The 21,876-nt window shown below is 40.0% G+C and overlaps 1 protein-coding gene across 1 annotated transcript in view; it reads right to left on the bottom strand.

The window, feature by feature from the left end:
- Positions 1–21,876, bottom strand: part of LOC126249154 (uncharacterized) — a 325,728-nt gene that overhangs the window by 208,607 nt on the left and 95,245 nt on the right. The window contains exon 7 of the mRNA XM_049950809.1: positions 11,190–11,435. Coding sequence (XP_049806766.1) covers positions 11,190–11,435 — 246 coding nt within the window. The remainder of the gene's footprint in view (positions 1–11,189; positions 11,436–21,876) is intronic.

The following is a 21,876-nucleotide window of genomic DNA, read 5'->3' as shown; positions in this document are numbered from 1 at the left end:
CAATGGTAATTCAAATTTCTAAGCAAGTGGAAACTACACCTTAGTCTGGGAATAAAAACCAAGACAAATGATAGTATCCATCAATAATGAAATGTACCTGTCCAAGCATTTAATAGTATTATGAAAAAGAAAGTTGCTACTCCACCATACAGCGAAGATGCTGAGACGCAGATAGGTACAACAAATAAGACTGTCACAAAATAAGCTTTCAGCCATCAAGATCTTTGTCAACAATAGATGACATTTTTGTTCATTTATTTATTCATCTAGGGATCATCTTACAATGATACCTGATTTTTCATTGTAATAAAAAATAGCTTAAAAATATAAATACACACAGAATATATAACTATTTGTTTGTGAGAATAGGTCGGCCATGGCCTAAATAAAGGAATCAGCCCATCATTTGCCTGAAATGATACATAAAAACCACAGAAAACCGCTAAGGATGGCCAGACAGGGTGAACTCCGTTCTCAAGAATATGAGGTCAGCGCCCCAACCGCATTGCCTCTTTCGGTTGGTCCCTATTTCACTATGTTCTTTCATTTACACACAACTAGATTCAGGTACACTGAAGAGCCAAAGAAACTGGTATAGGCATGTGTAATCGAATACAGAGATATGTAATGGCAGAATATGGCACTGTGGTCGGCAATGCCTATATAAGACAACAAGTGTCTGACGCAGTTGTTAGATCGGTTACAGCTGCTACAATGGCAGGTTACCAAGATTTAAGTGATTTCAATGTGGTGTTATAGTCGGTACACGAGCGATGGGACATAGCATCTCCTACGCAGCAATGAAGTGGGCATTTTCCCATATGACCATTTCATGAGTGTACCATGAATATCAGGAATCAAGTAAAATATCAGTCTTCAACATCACTCCGGCAAGAAAAAGATCCTGGAAGAACGGGACCAAAGACGACTGAAAAGAATTGTTTAATGTGACAGAATTGCAAACCTACTGCAAACTGCTGCAGATTTCAATGCTGGGCCATCAACAAGTATCAGCATGCGAACCATTCAACAAAACATTACCTATAGGAGCTTTCGGAGCCAAAGACTCAGTCGTGTACCTTGGTGACTGCACGACCCAAAGCTTTACCTCTCGCCTGGGCCCATCAACACCGACATTGGACTGTTGATGGTTGGAAACATGTTGCCTAGTCAGGTGAGTCTCATTTCAAATTGTATTGAGTGGATGGACATGTACAGAAATGGAGACAACCTCATGAATGCATGGACCCTGCATGTCAGCAGGAGACTGTTCAAGCTGGTGGAGGCTCTGTAATGGTGTGGGTAATGTGCAGTTGGAGTGATATGGAACCCCTGATATGTCAAGATATGACTCTGACAGGTGACACATACGTAATCATCCTGTCTGATCACCTGCATCCATTCATACCCATTGTGCATTCCGACAAATATGGGCAGTTCCAGCAGGACAGTGCAACATCCCACAAGTTCAGAATTGCTAGACAGTAGCTCCAGGAACACTTTTCTGAGTTTAAACACTTCTGTTGGCCACCAAACTCCCCAGACATCAACATTACTGACCATATATGGGATGCCATGCAAAATTCTGTTCAGAAGAGATTTCCACCCCCTCGTACTCTTATGGATTTATGGACAGCTTTGCAGGATTCATGGTGTCAATTCTTTGGCTCTTCAGTGTAAGTTATAATGTGCAATATACTCTTGCTTTTCATCACTGCATACAATAAGGACACCTAATGTTAACTCCTGAGCCATAAACATGCTGCTGTGCCCCTTGCACTAACTTCAGCAGTTCAAAGATTTATCAAAGAAAATTACACTCAGATGTTTGTAGGAACACAAATATTCTGGCTTATTTTTCTGTTACATTTTAATACACATGATTATATGCTTAAATCTGAAGGAGATTAAAGCCATATCCACACATACTTCTCAGAGAAAATGAACTTTAAAAGCCATATTTCCAGTGGCAGCTTATGAGTATACAATTTGGATGTTCACAAATTTTTAGATTCAGATAAATTTGAGAGAGTGAAATTAATAGCACCTGCTATATAACAGTTACACTTACAGCCACTGCCAATAACAATAAGAATGGTAATAATAATAAGATGCATAGCTTATCTGACAAAAGAAAGAATTGTTTTTGTGGATCCTATAACTCTTTCAGAAACCCACAAAATAGGTTTACTGTCAGTACAGCTTCAACATACAGTACAACTTTAACATATACTGATGTCTGATCTAATTTTACTACAGTATACAGTGAGTGAATTAACATATCTGAAGAGTATGCTATCATGTAGCAAGATGTATGCCGAGTGAATGGGGATAAAAGTCTGCCGCAGTGTGCTACCACCTGGTGGCACTGACGTAAACTTCTAGTTGAGTGGCAAGGGCTAGCAGTGCACATCGACAACCATGCACATTGTTTACCAAATCCATATGTATTTGGCCCATAAGGCAATTACTTCATGCAAGTTGCATGTGGGCGAAAGCTCCTTAAGGTGTACACAACTGAAGGTATGCTCGCAACCCTAAAGCCCAAGTTTCACAGTCTAGAAGAGCAGTAGCATGCTAGATTTAAGTGCCGTATCTTTCAGCCTGCGGCATCTACGTTACATTCAACAGCACTCAAAGAAAAATAACCAATAAATCCGCAAGGTGTCGAAAGTCAGACTGCTCACGTGCTCTTGTGTCCTTACACAGCAGCCACCACTGTATATTTCTATGCAAATAGACCTCTCTATAAACTTTCTGTAGACTTTTGATATAGGAACTAAAAATTCTCCCACTGACATTACAAAATATTTATTCTGTCATGTAGTTAATTATTGTTAAAATATATCTATTCAAAATGAGTAGCTACGTATCTTTTTCATATTGTTATTCCATTCCTGATTTTCCATTGTTTGACTTCATTGTTACATTTTGAAGTATTACTCAAAAAGTGTGCTGTATCCAGCAACCATCATTTTCAGTATGTTTCCACAGGAGAGTAATCCTAAGAGTGAAAACATCGAATTTTTAACTACACACTGAAAACTTGTTTTTGGACATACATTGTTTGCAACATTGCCTCATATCTATTTGTGTCTGCTCAGTGAAGTTTTAATTTTATCTGTGTTCATAAATAATGGGCAGACAAATGAAAATCAGATGGAAAAAGGTAAGTAAAATGTTTATTATTTCAAAAGTAATCACTATTGCTGGTAATACATTTATCACATTGTGAGAAAAGACACTCAATGCCTTCATGGAAGAATGTTTGAGGTTGCCTACTGTAACAATCCAAGGGTAATTTTCTCTCTTCAAAATTGACTCTTATCAATGCTGGTCTTGCTGTTAATGAATCGCTCAATACCATTTTTTGTTGATACATAATTCTCAGTTTTCGCTGTGATGCTGAATTTTATTTTATTTATTTGTTATTTCTATATCTTTATCCTACTGGATAATTATGGATATATTCAGTATGCTTCCTATATGAAAATATGAGCATTAAAAAAATTGTCATCCAGCTATTTTTATGTTCAACTTAAACAAAATCAGGTAAAAATAATTATTAATGTCAATAGAAGTTATATTTTACAATAATACACGAGACTCTATTTTGCTAACGTACAAAATTAATGTCACAGAATCTATGACTGTAACTTCTTTGAAAAAATCATTTTCAACATAGGTCAGTCTTTGGTTGTATGTTGTAACCATGTGGCAAGAAAGTCTGTGTTAAGCTATGGTTATAGCGTGGCCTGTTTTGTGAAAGAATGTTGAATGTTAAAAGTATTGAATCTGGTTGGAAGAAACTATGTGATGAAAAGTTTGACAAGTATTATGTCCGGATTCAAGATAGCCAGAGATTAATCAGCTACAGTGAAAGAAAATTAGTGTTTCGCTCATTCTGTAAAAAAGTTGGACTTCACTTACAGAGTATCTGAACAAAATTTAACTGCCCCTTGACACTGATACTGCAACAAAGTGAAATTGAAATTATCTTTTTCTGTTCTCTACCACTGCTACTGTTATAATTTTCACATCATCACAATAAATGTGGTTTACATATAACACACAATGTTAATAATTCTTCATCACAAGTGATCATTAACAATGCTCAACACTAGTGCTGGCTTTAGGGTATGAAAATGTGATTTCACCCAGGTGTACACCTCTTTATCTGAAGCAAATCAATGACCACTGCTATCTTCCTATGGAAATTGTACTGAGAGAGATCAGGAGTGTGTGCAGGATGTATAAGGGCTTCTCACTGAAACTTCTGCAGCACATTCTGAAATTTCTGCAGCACATTCAAAACAATCTTGGAAACATGTCGGCTGTATCTTGTCCAAGTTGTCTATGCTGGGCCAATGTTGGCTACACCAATGGCCCATCATGACCACCTATGAGCTATCTTGCTGAGACATCTCTTCTTGACTGTCCTCAAACACAACCACTCACCACCAATATGGCTACAATGACACCACCCTTGTGAAAACTCTGTCACGTGCAACATCAGTGAATATCGGTGTGTTGGAACCAGGTACTTCGGATCCAAGTCCAAATAACTTTGTTGTTGTATTCATCTTATGAGTGTAAATATACATTAGTTGGCATGGCTCTCTTGGCCACAATACAAAAGTCTAGATTTATAAAACCTTAAGAAATGCTTGTACTTGGGTTGGTTTGTAAGCAGGTACATTGTAGTGTTGTTACAAGCTCCCACTTACGATTCGCCTTGAGCTACTACCTCTAGATTACTTTTAAAAGCTAAGATAGGTTTATGTCAGCATATCTGTCTGCATTTACCATCTTACAAGCTTCACATGTGTTTGTGGTGACGTGTTCTCTTGCACATAATAAAGTGCATATCATTATTTTGGCCACACACCTTGGTCTTTTCACTGCTATTTCTGTTACATAAGCGTCACTGAGAAAAACACCAAATGTATTACTGATGATTTGTCTCTTGGTTGTACTGACATAACTACTGCACTTCACCAGTTAAATGTTTAATATTAATTTTGGCTTGCCTGTATTAACGTTATCAGTCGCCTGTTGATCTCAAGAGAGAGAGACCCACTGGCTGCAAACCATTTTTAACTGACAGAAACTGATCCAATACCAGTCACCAGAGGATAAATGCACTGATTTATTCTTTGAAATCTTAAAAAATCATTAGTCACAAATGCACCAATTTTTAACTCTGATGGTTACTGAATGCTGGTTGTAAGACAACTCTGGAAATCCTGCCACTACTTACTGGATGCTGCTGAAATAACAGAATACCCTGGTTGTTGGTATGATATGCCTTTCTTGGAAGTATGCCAACAAACTTTTAGATGGTGAAGTAGTATGTATCTTAAAAAACACTGAAATGTTGTGAAGGACCTGAAGAGAGGCAACAGATGTGTAATACAAAAAGCACAGTGGCCATCCACCAATGTCAGACTGTCAATAGCATCAAATAAATAGTGTAGGAGGATACAGTTAAGGTGCTGCAGAAACCAGGGCATTGTGTTGCTGTTGTTAGTAATCATTACAAACAATCAGATGTGGTTGCACTTCTTTAAATCCATGACCTAAAGACAAAACTTGAAATGCAAACATATCAAATTACCAAAACATAAAATTTGTTAATACAACTGTGACCACAGGAAAGATGATGGAACTGTCTCTTTGCGGATACATGTTGCTGCATTTCACGACACTTGTGGTTTGTTAACACAACTCATGCGACTGTTACAAAATAATGCAGTCTGTTGTTGCCAGCATCCTAAGGGACATGGTGCACACAAGACACTGGTAATTATTTCCAGACTTGGCACCTCAGTGTTCTATCCAAAAGGAAAAGGAAAAATCATATACTAAGTAGAGAATTTTCCTCTGCCGCTGAGGCGCAATTCAAAATGATGAAGTGACTCACTCTGCTTGATGCCACATCCTATCACCAGAGAGTGTAAAACTTCTTTAGCCATTATACAACTACTTGAATCACTTGAGTAATAATTTTGAAACTTTTTCACACAATAACGCAAAAAGAACAGTGTGTTTTCTCTTCACTCATTCACTGACAATAAAACAGGGCAACTTATTTTTCACTAATAAAAGTAATATTGTTTACAGCAAAACACAAGTATGTTTTTTCAGACAGAAAACAAATCATCTGTCATGCGAGACCTAATGTCTGTGTCATGTACCTACAGTGATATGCAAATCGGTGTTTGTCTTTTCCAGCACATGTAACATGGCTATAAGGCTGATAAATAAAGGCAAAAGGGATTATTGTCTTTGAACATTAATGAATGACACCCTGTGACAGAAGTGGCAGATTTTCAATGAGGTTAACACCATGGACAGTCCCACAGGTATGAGAAATTGCACATATCCTAAACTATAAGGAACTCAAATTAGAACTGAAGCTGCAAGACAATCATGATAGACCATACATACTTCTGTGTGTTCATGATGATGGTTAAAATCATCTAAATATGAGGCAGCAATGCTTCAGTACATCATAGCTAATGGTCCCCTTTTGCATATACTAGTGCTTATTATTTGTACGTGTAGGTCAAGCTTTTGCTTGGTTTCATGCAGGTCACAGATACTTTATTTAAAGATACTTTCTTCTTTTAAGATCCTCCTAAACAATGGAATGTAATAATATTATGAAAAGGAAAGTTGCTACTCACTACACAGCAGAGATGCTTAGTCATGACAGGCACAACAAAAAGACTGTCACAGAATACGCTTTTGGCCAACAAGGGCTTTGTCAAAAATAAACGACACACACACACACAAACACACATATTCATGCAAATGCAACTCACACACATGACTGCAGTCTCTGGCAGCTGAAGCCATGCTGCAAGCAGCAGCAGCAGTGCATGACTGAAGTGGCAACTGGGAGGGGTAAGGAGGAGGCTGGTGTGGGAAGACAAGAGGCATAGCACAGTAGGGGTGAGGGACAGTGAAGTGCTGCTGGGGAGCAGGCAGGGACGAGGTGGAAAGAGAGTAGGGCACCTAGATGCAGTCGGGAGGTTAGACAGTGGGCAGGGGGGAGGTGGGGGGGGAGGGGGTAGCAGAAAAGGGGAGAAGTAAAAGGACTGGATGCAATGGTGGAATGAAGGCTGTGTAGTGCTGGAATGGGAACAGGTAAGGGGCTGGGTGGGTAAGGACAATGACTAACAAAGGTTGATGCCAGGAGGGTTATGGGAGCATAGGATATATTGCAGGGATAGTTCCCACCTGCACAATTCAGAAAACTGGTGGTCCATATGGCACAGGCTGTGAAGCAGTCATTGAAATGAAGGATGTCATGTTGGGCAATGTGCTCAGCAGCAGGGTGGTCCATTTGTTTCTAGGCCACAGTTTGTCAGTGACCATTCATGTGGATAGACAACTTGTTGGTTGTCATGCCCACATTGAATGCAGCACAGTGGTTGCAGCTTAGGCTGTAGATCACATGACTGGTTTCACATGTAGTGCTGCCTTCGATGGGATAGGTGATGTTTGTGACTGGACTGGAGTAGGTGGTGGTGGGAGGATTTATGGGACAGGTCTTGCATCTAGGTCTATTACAGGGATATGAGCCGTGAGATAAGGGGTTGGGAGCAGGGGTTAGGTAGGGATGGACGAGTATATTGTGTAGGTTCGCAAATGGCAGAATACCACTGTGAGAGGTGTGGGAAGGATAGCATGCAGGATGAGAGGTAGTCGAAACCCTGGTAGAGAATGTAATTCAGTTGCTCCAGTCCTGGGTTACAAGAGGACTACTCCTCTGTGTATGATGGTGAGACTTTGGGAAATGATGGGAGACTGGAAAGATAAGGCACGAGAGATTTGTTTTTGTACAAGGATGGGAAGATAATTATGGTCTGTGAAGACCTCAGTGAGACACGTGGTATATTTCGAGAGGGACTGCCCATCACTGCAGATGCGACAACCATGGGTGGCTAGGCTGCATGGAAGGGACTTCTTGGTATGGAATGGGTGGCAGCTGTCGAAGTTGAGGTATTGCTCATGGTTAGTACATTTCATATGGACAGAGGTACAGATGTAGCCATCCTTGAGGTGGAGCTCAACATCTAGGCAGGTGGTCTGTTGGGTTGAGTGGGACCAGGTGAAGCAAATGGGGGAGAAGCTCTAGAGGTTCTGGAGGAATGTGGATAGGGTATCCTCACCCTCGATCGATATCGCAAAGATGTCATCAATGAATCTGAACCAGGTGAGGGGTTTAGGATTCTGGGGTTTAGGAAGGATTCCTCTAGATGGCCCATGAAAGGGTTGGCATAGGATAGTGCCATGCGGGTGCCCATAGCCATACCCCGGATTTGTTTGTAGGTAATGCCTTCAAAGGAGATGTAATTGTACATGAGGATATAGTTGGTCACGGTGACTAGGAATCATGTTGTTGGTTTGGAATCTGTCGGGTGTTGGGAAAGGTAGTGTTCAATAGCAGTAAGGCCATGGGTATTAGGGATGTTAGTGAAAAGGGAGGTGGCGTCAATAGTGACAAGCAGGGCACCGTGTGGTAAAAGGACAGGAACTGTGGAGAGTCGGTGGAGGAAATGGTTGGTATCTTTTATACAGGAGGTTAGGATTTGGGTAATAGGCTGAAGGTGTTTGTTTATGACGGCAGAGACTCTCTCAGTGGGGGCACAGTAACTGGCCACAATGGGATGTCCTGGATGGTTAGGTTTATGTAGGAGTGCGGGGAGTGGTAGGGGTGATCAGAGAGATGGATTATGGGGAGATGTTCAGGGATGGGCCTAAGGATTTGAGGATAGACTGTTGATCCTGCTGGATTTCTGGAATGGGGTCACGGTGGCAAGGTTGGTATGTGGATGTATCTGACAGCTGGTGGAGTCCTACTACTAGGTAATCCTTGCGGTTCAAAAGAACAGTGGTGGAGCCTTTGTCCGCAGGTAGGATTATAAGGTTGGGACCAGTTTTCAGATGGTGGACTTCAATTCTTTCTGTTAGTTTACAAGCTGAGGGATAGAAAGTTAACAGGGGGTGATTTGGGGGCAGTTGGGGTGGATTACGGTTGGATGGAGGGTGAACTGGGTCAGGCAGGGTTCAACATGGTCCCTGATTGAGTCTGATTGGTAGGGTTGGTGGCTAAAAAGTGTTTCCACTGTAGGGACCATGAGAAGGAGAGAAACTCTTTAAAAAGTCCTGGATGGTTGAATTTGGGAGTGCAGCAAAAGGTGAGGCCTTTGGAAAGGACTGATATTTCTGTGGGGCTAAGGCTTCTGGAGGAAAGTTTGCCAGCCGGTGTGGCCGAGCGGTTCTAGGCACTTCAGTCTGGAACCGCACAACCGATACGGTCACAGGTTCGAATCCTGCCACAGGCATGGATGTGTGTGATGTCCTTAGGTTAGGTTAGGTTTAAGTAGTTCTAAGTTCTAGGGGACTGATGACCTCAGATGTTAAGTCCCATTGTGCTCACAGTCATGTGAACTATTTTTGGAGGAAAGTTTCATGACAGTGTTCTATGTCTATTTAGGTTCTGGATTCTTGTGAAACAAAACAGTTGATGATAGCGAAAGGCGAAAACTCGTTAACATTGGCGTGAAGTGTGAAGTTACAATAAGATCAAATGAAGGGTATAAATTATACAAAAAATATATATTTCACTGTGGGTATCAGGTCTGAGGTTGCATAGGTGTGAAGAAGGGGGACAGCAGATGTGACTGGATGAAGTGAAATTAATGGGTGTGAACTGGGATGGAATGAAGAAAGAGGGAGGGGGGGGGGGGCGTAGTGTGAGATACGAGGTCATGTGGCAACAGAAAGGTGGGGAAATAACACACGAAAATATGGAAGAATGATGCAGGGAGAGTGATCAGTTTGAAGGTATAGGCTTAATGATATCAGAGGGAGTAATGTGGGACAGAAGTTGCCGCACCAACAATTAGCATGGTCTTGTAGCCATCTCTTGTGTGTGGCTGAGGTGGTTGATACAGTGTGGCTCATAACTAGAGTATACAGTGTGGTTTGTAAGGCAACAAGAGAATCACAGGAAAGAAGGGAAAGGAGGGCGGACATTGAACATAGTAATGCATTACAAAATAGTAACAACGGAAAACAGCACTAGGTTAGGTGTTGCTACTCACCATACAGTGGAGATGCTGAGTCAAGATAGGCAAAACAAAAAGACAGTCACAGAATAAGCTTATGGGCAACAAGACCTTTGTCAAAAATATGCAACAGACACACACACACACATACACACACACAACACACACACTCATGCAAACGCAACTCACACACACAATAGTTCAAATTAGTGGGATCACACAATAACGATTCACTTCAAAATTAGGATGAGATAATGAATAGAGATAATGTTAAAGAGCAAATCTAAGGTTTATATCAAAACTGAAAGTATGTTTCCTGTTTCCTCCAGTGCTGATCTGAAATCAACATCCAGTGGAGAACAAAACAAATGAGAATTTCAAAATATACATGATTTCTCGTAGACTTATGATCTTATGCAAGTTAAATTATAAAGTAAACCACAGAATAGTGCTTCAATGAAAGTCAAACAAATAAAGCAAAATCAGTAGAATAAATAATATTTAACACTGCAAAATGACCTACAAAAAGGTGTCATTACCTCAAATGGGATAAAAGCAGCTCAGGACATCTGGTCAACTAAGTATAAACAATATTCATTTTTGGCAATGTTCCACTTTATTAGCATCCATCAATGTATTCACTTCCAAAATACTGGAGGAAGGAAGACTGCAGTTTCACACCTCATCAATATTTTGATCATTGCAAATGGAGTTTTTGCTCAGTTGTTAACACTGACCCTGATGGATTTTATATCAAATTTGGCAGGTATAATTTAAGGGAGCTATAGAAAACTTCAATCGTGTCAGTCAGCCTGGAATTTTAGACTCCCAAATACAAAATTCAGTGACACACACACTTCGTCATACCACTGAGTCCTTAAATGTTAACAAACCAACACTGACAATGTTGCACCCAATTCCACTTTCTACTCACTAACTCAAACTAGTGCTTTTCAACATCCAAAATTCAATAGTAATGGCACTTATTAAATGTAACCGTGACATCTTGATTACACACAGCTGGAAATTATTTTTTTAGCAAAAAAGTTTGTTACAGCATATCTGTAAACTACAAAGCCATAAATTGTATAAGTCATCACAACTTACAGCAAGGGCACCATCAGCTGGTGCTGGAACTGATTCTTCAAGAGACTGGATGGCTAAATTTTCTTCACCTTCAGGTATTTGTAGAAGTGGTGCAGGTGGCTGAACAAATGATATGGAAGAAGACCTCTGATCTTCTGTCATTAATGGCTGCTGCACATCAGTAAATATTGCTACTGCTGGTGGTGTTTCCGTGTGCCGAACAACTTCCATACTCGGTGCCTTATCTGTTGTCCTTCTTGGCAATCCCTGTGAAACAGAAATCTAAGCATAACACTTCTATCTGCACATCGATATTAATTTCAGCATCATTAATCAAAGTCACTATTCATTAAAAATAATATGCAAAGTTACTACACATAAGGAGATGCTTCAGGCATATTCAACAATTCATTAATCAATGGGAAGCAATCAGTTGTGGATGCAAGGGGGGATTGGGGCACACACACGTCATGAATACTCCCCAAAATATTTTCAGAAATGTTTACATTTTCACATAGTCCCTACTTTCTCAACTCTTGACTCAGGATACTTTTCAACTGTTTCTGTGTAGGTTTGACCATGTGGATGGTGGATGAGTTTCCAGCCAGACTAGTAACATTCCAGCCATATAAAGGCACCCATACACAAACTGACTGCACCTGATATCAACAACAAATCCAACATGGTTTGTAAATCCACAAACAGAACCAGCAAGACAGTGAGAGAGAGATAGAGAGAGAGAGAGTGAGAGGGGGGGGGGGGGGGGGGAGCGAGAGTGAGCGAGAGAGAGAGAGAGAGAGAGAGAGAGAGAGAGAGAGAGAGTGAGTGAGACAGAGAGAGAGAGGACGTTATCAAAACTATCAGAGTTTTCTGCTATTATAATTCTTCAATTAACTGCAAACACATGAACTTCTCAGATTTTCAGATGTATGCCTTTTTAAAATATATTTAATGATTGCAAATTCTTGAACTTTATCCTAAAGCACTGTACTATTCACTGAATGAACAATTTATTATACAATTATAACTAAACAATTAATTATTATTATTATTATTATAAAACATTCTAAATGCACTGACAGAAAAATTGCAAGAAAGATAATTAATGTTGCGTAGTGAAATTTCTGGAGTACATTTGTCTAGGTAGAATATTTAAGTGATTAACACTACAAGTTCACATGTTAATGTAAGCATGAGATAAGCCATTGCAAATGTGAAATGCCGGTCCATTAATAACCTGTGTAACCGCCAGAATGTTGAATGCACAGATGCAAATGTGGATACATTGTGTTGTACAGGTGCCGGATGTCAATTTGTGGGATGGAGTTTCATGCCTATTGCACTTAGGTCAGTCAATAAGAATATGAGAAGACACCAAAATGGAGATAATGTATGGAAATCAATAAACAAAAAACTGGAGGCAAAAATAAATGATAAATTGCTGAAGTTTTATAAAATATATAACAGGATTCTATTCAAGACAACCCATGAAAATACAGATGCTTGGAGGATTTGTGGGCCAGGGAGATTTGTGGAAGACATGATTGATCAGTACCACCAAAGTTATGGGGTACAAGAAATGTGTCACAAAATTGAGAGACCGCATAAATTTTGACAATATGGTTAAAAGAGTATATTAGAGGATATGAAAATACAATTGCTTGGAGGATTTGTTGGCCAGGCAGTTTTGTAGAAGACATGATTGATCAGTACCACCAAAGTTACGGGGTAAACAGTCACACCAGCAGGTTACCAATGCAACATATCCAACCAAGCATATTGAAAGAGCTTTTACCACTAGATTTTTAAGAGTTGCAACTGCTTTCCTGAAATTTGTATATTTTTTTAAGTAACAGTGATGATATATTTTCCAGAAATTCAAAATCATTAGATGATACCCAAGTGAATTTACAGAAACTAGAGCTGTCTTCCACAACCAGTTCCAATATGTAACAAGTTTTTCCCACCAATCTTTCTATAGTATGTTTTCACTCACCAAAAATGACAACTGTATGCAAACCAACAAATCGGTTTCATACAACAACTAATCTGATTTTATCAACCATTACCAACTACTATACACACTCTCCATCAGAATAATACCATAGTATTAAAACCAATTATGAAATTCTTTGATAAATGCAACTTTATTCTGTAAAACTATGAACCACACTGAGAGGTAGTTATGACCTTTACATCACAAGCCATGATAAATAAGTAAAAAAAGAATGAGTGACAATGATGATGTCTTGCATTTTTTTGCTGGAACTTTCAAGAAATAATAATGCAGCAGCACATATTACAGTTTTCTCATCTCTAGACATGATGTGGCAGATAATACAAAAACAATACAACAAACAGTGTTGGCGATAATGTAAATACACTGAAAAATGTTTGCTGCCAGTGTGGACAGAAACAGAGACAAGAAACAAAGTCAGAAATAGAGGTGAAACACTGTAGGAAATAATGTTTCCAACAGAAACATATTTCCAGTGGCAGTGTGGACGCCACTTCACACTAGTTTTTGCTGATGCCACTTCTCATTACTTTTTGCTGTGGTGAGGTCACTAGTGGGCTTTCGACTACCAACTTTTGTGAGTGCTTGCGAATGCCCCCTGTGTGTAGTTGAACTATTTATTTCCTTCGTAGTGTGTGACATAAGAGTGCAGTTTGCTGTTTTACAGCAACGGTGCATTGAAAGTACCATACCACAAATACATCACAATTATCATTAAATGTCAATTAATGTAGCATCAACGATGTAAGGCTTCAAGAGAATTTATGATAACTGATGCACAATACAAAATTCAGGTGAGTAAGCTGTAGTGTAACGGCTAAAATCGTGGATAGCTGCATTAGAGGTTATACCTCCGCAACTCACTAAATGCCAATATGTTTTTCAACTTAGCCTAGTTATCACCTTCGTTATGATCGTAATACAACATGTTCTGCAATATTCAATGTTGTTGAACATTTATGTCTCGTTAGACAACAAATGATGAAATAAATATTTTCCTGTTTATTTCCAAATGTGTTGTGATTTCCAAGAGTGTGGTTAGGCACAAACCTAAGAGGACAGCTTGCATTCATGCAAGTGAAACAAGTAGCAATAAAATTCATATTGCTCCTTGTCACAAATACTCCGCTGTTTATTTCCGAATATGTGGCAATTTCTGAGTGTGTGGTTAGGCAGGAACCTAAGAGGAAAGCTTAAATTGCTGCAAGTGAAACAATGAGCAATAACATTCATATTCTTCCTTGTCACAAACATTTTCCACATTACACAACTACAAACATATTCCCCAAAGAGTTCTTTCTACAACTGAGATTTTCCTGTCAGTAACACACCCATAAATATCAAATTGATGCTATGACAATTGACAAATTGATATCTTTGTTCCTGGTTGCCTTTACAGTGCTACCACATCATGATTACATCAGTTCCTGCAAACTGTTCCTGTGAACTGTACTCGACCCATCATCATTGAGCAGTGAAGCTAAACATGGCACATTGTGTTGGCAACATCGATCGTGGATTACATCAGTATTTCCTTTCCCTTGGCTCCCCTCTCCGCAACAACTAGAAATATTCCCTTAACTCTGCCATCAGCCATGGCACAAACCATCTGTCTTTTGTGCCACTTATTACTCATTCAGTCAATAGGAAGAAACCGGAACAAAGTTCAGTGAGACGTCGAGTAAGAACATAGAATCAAGTAAACAATCTAGAAACAAATATAAAAACAGGGTACTTTGAGCATTGATCTTATGGGTTTTTCGCAAGGTCTACAAATTTATGGTGTAGAATCAAGAAAAATGTAAAATCGGAGAACGGAAAATCGAAGTTCCACAGTAGATCTATGTGCTGATGAAAATACAGATATAATTATGAAACATAACCACAAAAATGCGGGTGCATACATTATTACAAATTTCATTACAATGACAGAATCTGTCATGGCAGTCAATATTGCACATAATACATAGCATGCAAAACCAACAAACTAGTATGAAACTCCCTGGCAGATTAAAGTAAAGAATCAAAACTCAGAACCTTTGCCTTTTGTGGGCATGTGCTCTACTGACTGAGCTGCCCAAGCATGCCTCAAGACCCATCCTCAACAGCTTTACATCTGCCAGTACTCCACTTCCTACATAACAAGCTCCACAGAAGTTCTCCTGCGAACCTCACAGGAAGTTTCCAGCACACACACTGCTGCAGAGTGAATGAAGAGCCCAGGCTGTGGCTAAGCCATGTCTCCACAATATCCTTTCTTCCAGGCATGCTAGTCCTGCAAGGTTCACAGGAAAACTTCTGTCGAGTCTGGAAGGTATGATATGAGGTATTGGTGGAAGTACAGCTGTGAGGACAGGTCATGAGTACTGCTTGGGTATCTTAGTCAGTAGAGCACCTGCACGCAAAAGGCAAAGGTCCTGAGTTCAAGTCTTAGTCCAGCACATAGATTTAATCTGCCAGGAAGTTTCAAATCAGCATACACTCTACTACAGAGTATATTTGTAGACGAACAAGCACAAAGGTCAAATATACTGCACACAGCCTTTAACAGGCTCTGGAGTTTAAATAGCAGGATGAAAAGATGAGAGTTGTGATAGCTGCCCATTTAAAAAAAAGAACTGTAATAAATGGATGCAGTGAATAAGAAGAATTTACTGATCTGGTTTAAGAATATAATTTTGAATATACTTTTGATGATAAAACAAAGTTCTGCTTTGATTTAGGGATTTCTGATCATTCATCACTGTTTTGGGTATACCAAGAAGAAATGAACAAGGAATTAGAAATGTATGCCTCAAACAACAGTTCAGTAAAGAAACTATGAACTTATTATATTGTAAATTGGCCAGTGAAGCATTGCACTACAATTTCTAAAATGACTGACCGATTTCTTGGAAATGTTTGCATGCTTTTAATGACATATTTCCCCTTCCATCTGCCATAAAAAATAACAAATTACTGGTGGTATAAAAATGTTGAGTACTAAAACATACTGGTCACAATGAACTGCGGAAGTACAAATGTATACTTTGAGAACTTAAAATAAATAATATAACACTGTATTCATGAAGATTATAAAGGAAGTAAAAGAAATGGTACACAAAAAATTCATTCTGACCCACACAAATAAATTGAATGTGGTATGATCAGTTATAAAATCTGAACTTGGCTTCATAGCTGGCAGGTCAGAAGTCTCCAAAATCATGAGAAATGACAACTTCATTGTAAATCTTTCAAAAATATCGGAATATTTCTTTTAATACATGTCTCAAAGTCAGATACTGAATATTGTATGCAACTACCAATCATAAATTAATCCAGCATATTGCCTATAATCAATCTGAATTAATGCCAGAGATACTCTGCATTCTCCTTTCCAGAGCTGAATGGTTGCTGCTAACTACTCTCATTGCTTATAACGACTTTTGAATCACACTTCTTAATCAATACTATGTTACTACATTTCTCAGCTCTTCACTTCACACTAGTTATCAGTGATACTATAGTAACTTTGTAGTTACTGATTCCTCCCTCTTGATTCACTGAATCTGAAAATTTCAGTTCTGTTCATTAACAAACTACTTCAAATTTCAGAAAATACATTTAGTAAAACATCACGATCCACTTTGTTCCCCCTCCCTTAACACAAGCTGTTTATTTTGCTGTGTACCACATGCAACATCTCCTACCTGCACCAGGGTGGGACAGCTGGAGCCACATTTACATCATTCACTTGGTACCCCTATTTCCCCCAGCCCTCAATCTCATGTCCTTCAATCCTCCTTGCCCTTCCCCATCTTCCCAGTTCAAGGTAGTGGGTGTTGTTTTCTCACAGTCCATAAAAAGTGACAGTGGAAAATGCCTTCTTGAAAGCAATGGCAGCTTGCTGTTAATGAGATTAAAGTTATTGACAGTGAGAAAGAGAAAGGTGACGCGTAAAGTTGAGTAAACCAATGGTGTGCATATTACAGCAGTAGGGATACAACGCTGAGTGGAATGGGATTCCTGTCCAAACCCCAAGGAATAAGAAACAAAATAAGAAAATCAGACTTTCAAAGCAGTGCGTTCAATTAACAATATAAATATTGCAAACTTTAGGGAAAGCCTACAGCAGCTAGACTGGGATAAAGTGTATAAGGAACCTGATGCAAACTTGAAATATAACTTATTTCACGATACATTTTTAAGGGTATTTGAAAATTGTTTTCCCAAGAAAATAGTTAAACATAATTCCAAGAAAACATAAAAAACCTTGGCTAACTAAAGGAATAAGAATATCTTGCAACCGTAAAAGAGAACTGTATCTAACAGCACGAGGGAGTACTGACCCCGAAATTGTTCAATATTATAAAAACTATTGTGCGGTATTAAGAAAAGTTATTAAAAAGTCCAGAAGCATGTGTATCATGTCTGAGATCAGTAACTCTGATAATAAAATTAAAGCAATTGCTGCTTGTGTCTGTGTATGTGCGGATGGATATGTGTGTGTGTGTGTGTGTGTGTGTGTGTGTGTGTGTGTGTGCGAGTGTATACCTGTCCTTTTTTCCCCTAAGGTAAGTCTTTCCGCTCCCGGGATTGGAATGACTCCTTACCCTCTCCCTTAAAACCCACATCCTTTCGTCTTTCCCTCTCCTTCCCTCTTTCCTGACGAAGCAACCGTTGGTTGTGAAAGCTTGAATTTTGTGTGTATGTTTGTGTTTGTCTGTGTGTCTATCAACATGCCAGCGCTTTCGTTTGGTGAGTCACATCATATATATATATATATATATATATATACACACACACTCCTGGAAATGGAAAAAAGAACACATTGACACCGGTGTGTCAGACCCACCATACTTGCTCCGGACACTGCGAGAGGGCTGTACAAGCAATGATCACACGCACGGCACAGCGGACACACCAGGAACCGCGGTGTTGGCCGTCGAATGGCGCTAGCTGCGCAGCATTTGTGCACCGCCGCCGTCAGTGTCAGCCAGTTTGCCGTGGCATACGGAGCTCCATCGCAGTCTTTAACACTGGTAGCATGCCGCGACAGCGTGGACGTGAACCGTATGTGCAGTTGACGGACTTTGAGCGAGGGCGTATAGTGGGCATGCGGGAGGCCGGGTGGACGTACCGCCGAATTGCTCAACACGTGGGGCGTGAGGTCTCCACAGTACATCGATGTTGTCGCCAGTGGTCGGCGGAAGGTGCACGTGCCCGTCGACCTGGGACCGGACCGCAGCGACGAACGGATGCACGCCAAGACCGTAGGATCCTACGCAGTGCCGTAGGGGACCGCACCGCCACTTCCCAGCAAAGTAGGGTCACTGTTGCTCCTGGGGTATCGGCGAGGACCATTCGCAACCGTCTCCATGAAGCTGGGCTACGGTCCCGCACACCGTTAGGCCATCTTCCGCTCACGCCCCAACATCGTGCAGCCCGCCTCCAGTGGTGTCGCGACAGGCGTGAATGGAGGGACGAATGGAGACGTGTCGTCTTCAGCGATGAGAGTCGCTTCTGCCTGGGTGCCAATGATGGTCGTATGCGTGTTTGGCGCCGTGCAGGTGAGCGCCACAATCAGGACTGCATACGACCGAGGCACACAGGGCCAACACCCGGCATCATGGTGTGGGGAGCGATCTCCTACACTGGCCATACACCACTGGTGATCGTCGAGGGGACACTGAATAGTGCACGGTACATCCAAACCGTCATCGAACCCATCGTTCTACCATTCCTAGACCGGCAAGGGAACTTGCTGTTCCAACAGGACAATGCACGTCCGCATGTATCCCGTGCCACCCAACGTGCTCTGGAAGGTGTAAGTCAACTACCCTGGCCAGCAAGATCTCCGGATCTGTCCCCCATTGAGCATGTTTGGGACTGGATGAAGCGTCGTCTCATGCGGTCTGCACGTCCAGCACGAACGCTGGTCCAACTGAGGCGCCAGGTGGAAATGGCATGGCAAGCCGTTCCACAGGACTACATCCAGCATCTCTACGATCGTCTCCATGGGAGAATAGCAGCCTGCATTGCTGCGAAAGGTGGATATACACTGTACTAGTGCCGACATTGTGCATGCTCTGTTGCCTGTGTCTATGTGCCTGTGGTTCTGTCAGTGTGATCATGTGATGTATCTGACCCCACAAATGTGTCAATAAAGTTTCCCCTTCCTGGGACAATGAATTCACGGTGTTCTTATTTCAATTTCCAGGAGTATATATATATATATATATATATATATATATATATATATATATATATATATATATATATATATATATATATATATAAAAAATCTGAATATTTGTAATATGTATGATGTAACACCAAATATTGTACCTTATTAGGTACAATGGTACATTTGTATCATGTATCACGTATCACGTATCATGTATGTGTGATCACTAATCTTGTAAAAAAATGCTATGACGTATGCAAAAGACACCAGTTGGTGTCTCCATGCAAAAAAATACAATAAATAAATAAATGTTTGCATTTGGTATCCATACATGTACGAGAACTTTTATTGCAAACCTGTTCAAATACAACAAGAGTTTGTAAAGTGGTATAATTTTATGGTATCTCCTCCTGTGTTTCACAAAATTGTCAAATTTTAAGTAGATCAATAGATTGTTGCAGTGGCTAGTCCAAAGTTTCTTGCTTATCTCTGGCAGCAGTAACACGCAAGTCAAACGTCACATGATTGGTCGAGCAAAATCTATATTGTATCGCACGCTTCAGTGTATCAGAAAATCTTAAGCCCATTAGAATGACTGTATCATCTGCCCATGCCTGCCCTTCTGAATCCTTCAAAATACATTTGCATGTGACCTCAATAGCCAAAGCTTCATTGGTAAATATATGATGACCCCCTAAATACTCTATTAAGCAATGTTAGAATGTCCAGTCTGCAAATGTAAGATGACCCCGTATTTTTCGAATGACAAATTTGGTAAAACCCTCATCTTATAATTGTATATATATGGCACAATCCTTACAGCACATTTTTGAGCAATGAAGACTTTTTTTCTTAAAGATGAGTTGCTCTCAAACACTAGTCCAAATGACATTATTGAATGAAAATATGCAAAATATAAGGGTCAGTTAAATAAATGTAAAAGAGAAAGATGGAAATAAGTAGGTAAATTGATTATTATTTCAAAAGTAATTGACATAACTGTTAGTAAATTTATCCCACTATGAGACAAGATGGTGAAATATTTCTAGTTGCCTACAGCACAGTGGTCGTATCGATTCATGCACCCCTTCATCCAAATCAAATTGACAGCCACTTTTTTTTTTTTTTCAGGATTCTAATAATATGGAAATTGCATGGAGAGAAATTGGGACTGTATGGAGGATGTGTAAGGGCTTTCCACTGAAACTTCTGCAACAGTCAGAACAACCCCAGAAACATGTGGGCAGGCTTTATCCTGCAACAGAAGGAAGCCACCTGCCAACAGTTCTGGGTATCTGGGCTTGAACGCATGTTTCTATTTTTGCAATGTGTCCACATACCACTTTAGGTTAATTGTGGCACAGTGATCCAGGAAGTCAATGGGCAGAGGGTCCTTGCAGTCAAATAAGAAGGGCATCATGACTTTCTGGGAGCTGGTATACCTATTGTTTCAACTAAGCTGCAGAAGTTGCAATGGCAAGCTCTTACACATCATCCATACAATCCCAATCTCTCCACATGCCAATTCCATATTTTTGGTGCCCTGAAGAAAGACATTCCTGGTCATCAATTTGCTTTGAAAGAAAAAGTGCACACCTGCGTACAATCATGGTTCCATAGGTAACTGCAAGCATTTTCCCTTGAAGACGCTGACTGTCTTGTCTCACTGTGAAAAAAATGTATTAACCACTGTGGTGGTTACTTTTGAAATAATAAAGAGTTTACTTACTTTTTCCATCTATCTTGTTTCTCCCTCACAAAGATTTGCAATGATTCTTGGCTCTTGCCAAGATTTGCAATGGTTCAAAGTGCAAATGTGGCTGAAATAAATTGTTTTAGGAGTTCCACAATGTGTTTTTCCAGCTTAAATTCTCATCAATAAGGATACCTAAAATTTTTGCAGTTTCCACCCTATTTATTATTTATTATTTCCTCACCATGAGTTACACTTATCATTGGTGCCGTACCTCTAGACGCGCAGAACTAAATATGTCATGTCTTTCTAAAATTATGTGGCATCATTCACAGTAAACCAATGAGTTACACTTATTATTGGTGCCGCACCACTAGATGTGCAGAACTGAATAAGTCATGTCTTTTTAAATTTGAGTGACATCATTCAAAGTAAATCAGCCAACAACACTGTTAAGAACATTGTATACCATTTCTTCTGTTGCTGTTTGTCTACATTTACATAGGTACTCCGCAAATTACAGTATGGCACATGGCGGAGGTTACTCTGTACCACTACTAGTAATTTCATTTCCTGTTCCATTGGCAAATGAAGCAATGGAAAAATGACTGTCTATATGCCTCCACATGGGCTGTAATTTCTCGTATCTTATCTTCACGGTCCTTATGCAAAATGTATGTTGGCAGCAGTAGAATCGTTCGGCAGTCAGCTTCAAGGGCCAGTTCTCTAAATTTTCTCAACTGTGTTCCTTGAAAAGAGTATCACCTTCCCTCCAGGAATTCCCATTTGAGTTCCCAAAGCATCTTCATAACACTTACATGTTGCTCGAACA

This window comes from Schistocerca nitens, chromosome 3, assembly GCF_023898315.1.
Source record: "Schistocerca nitens isolate TAMUIC-IGC-003100 chromosome 3, iqSchNite1.1, whole genome shotgun sequence".
Lineage (NCBI taxonomy): Eukaryota > Metazoa > Arthropoda > Insecta > Orthoptera > Acrididae > Schistocerca > Schistocerca nitens.
The sequence above is the reverse complement of the archived record's forward strand: the minus strand, read 5'-3'. Positions and strand labels throughout refer to the sequence as shown.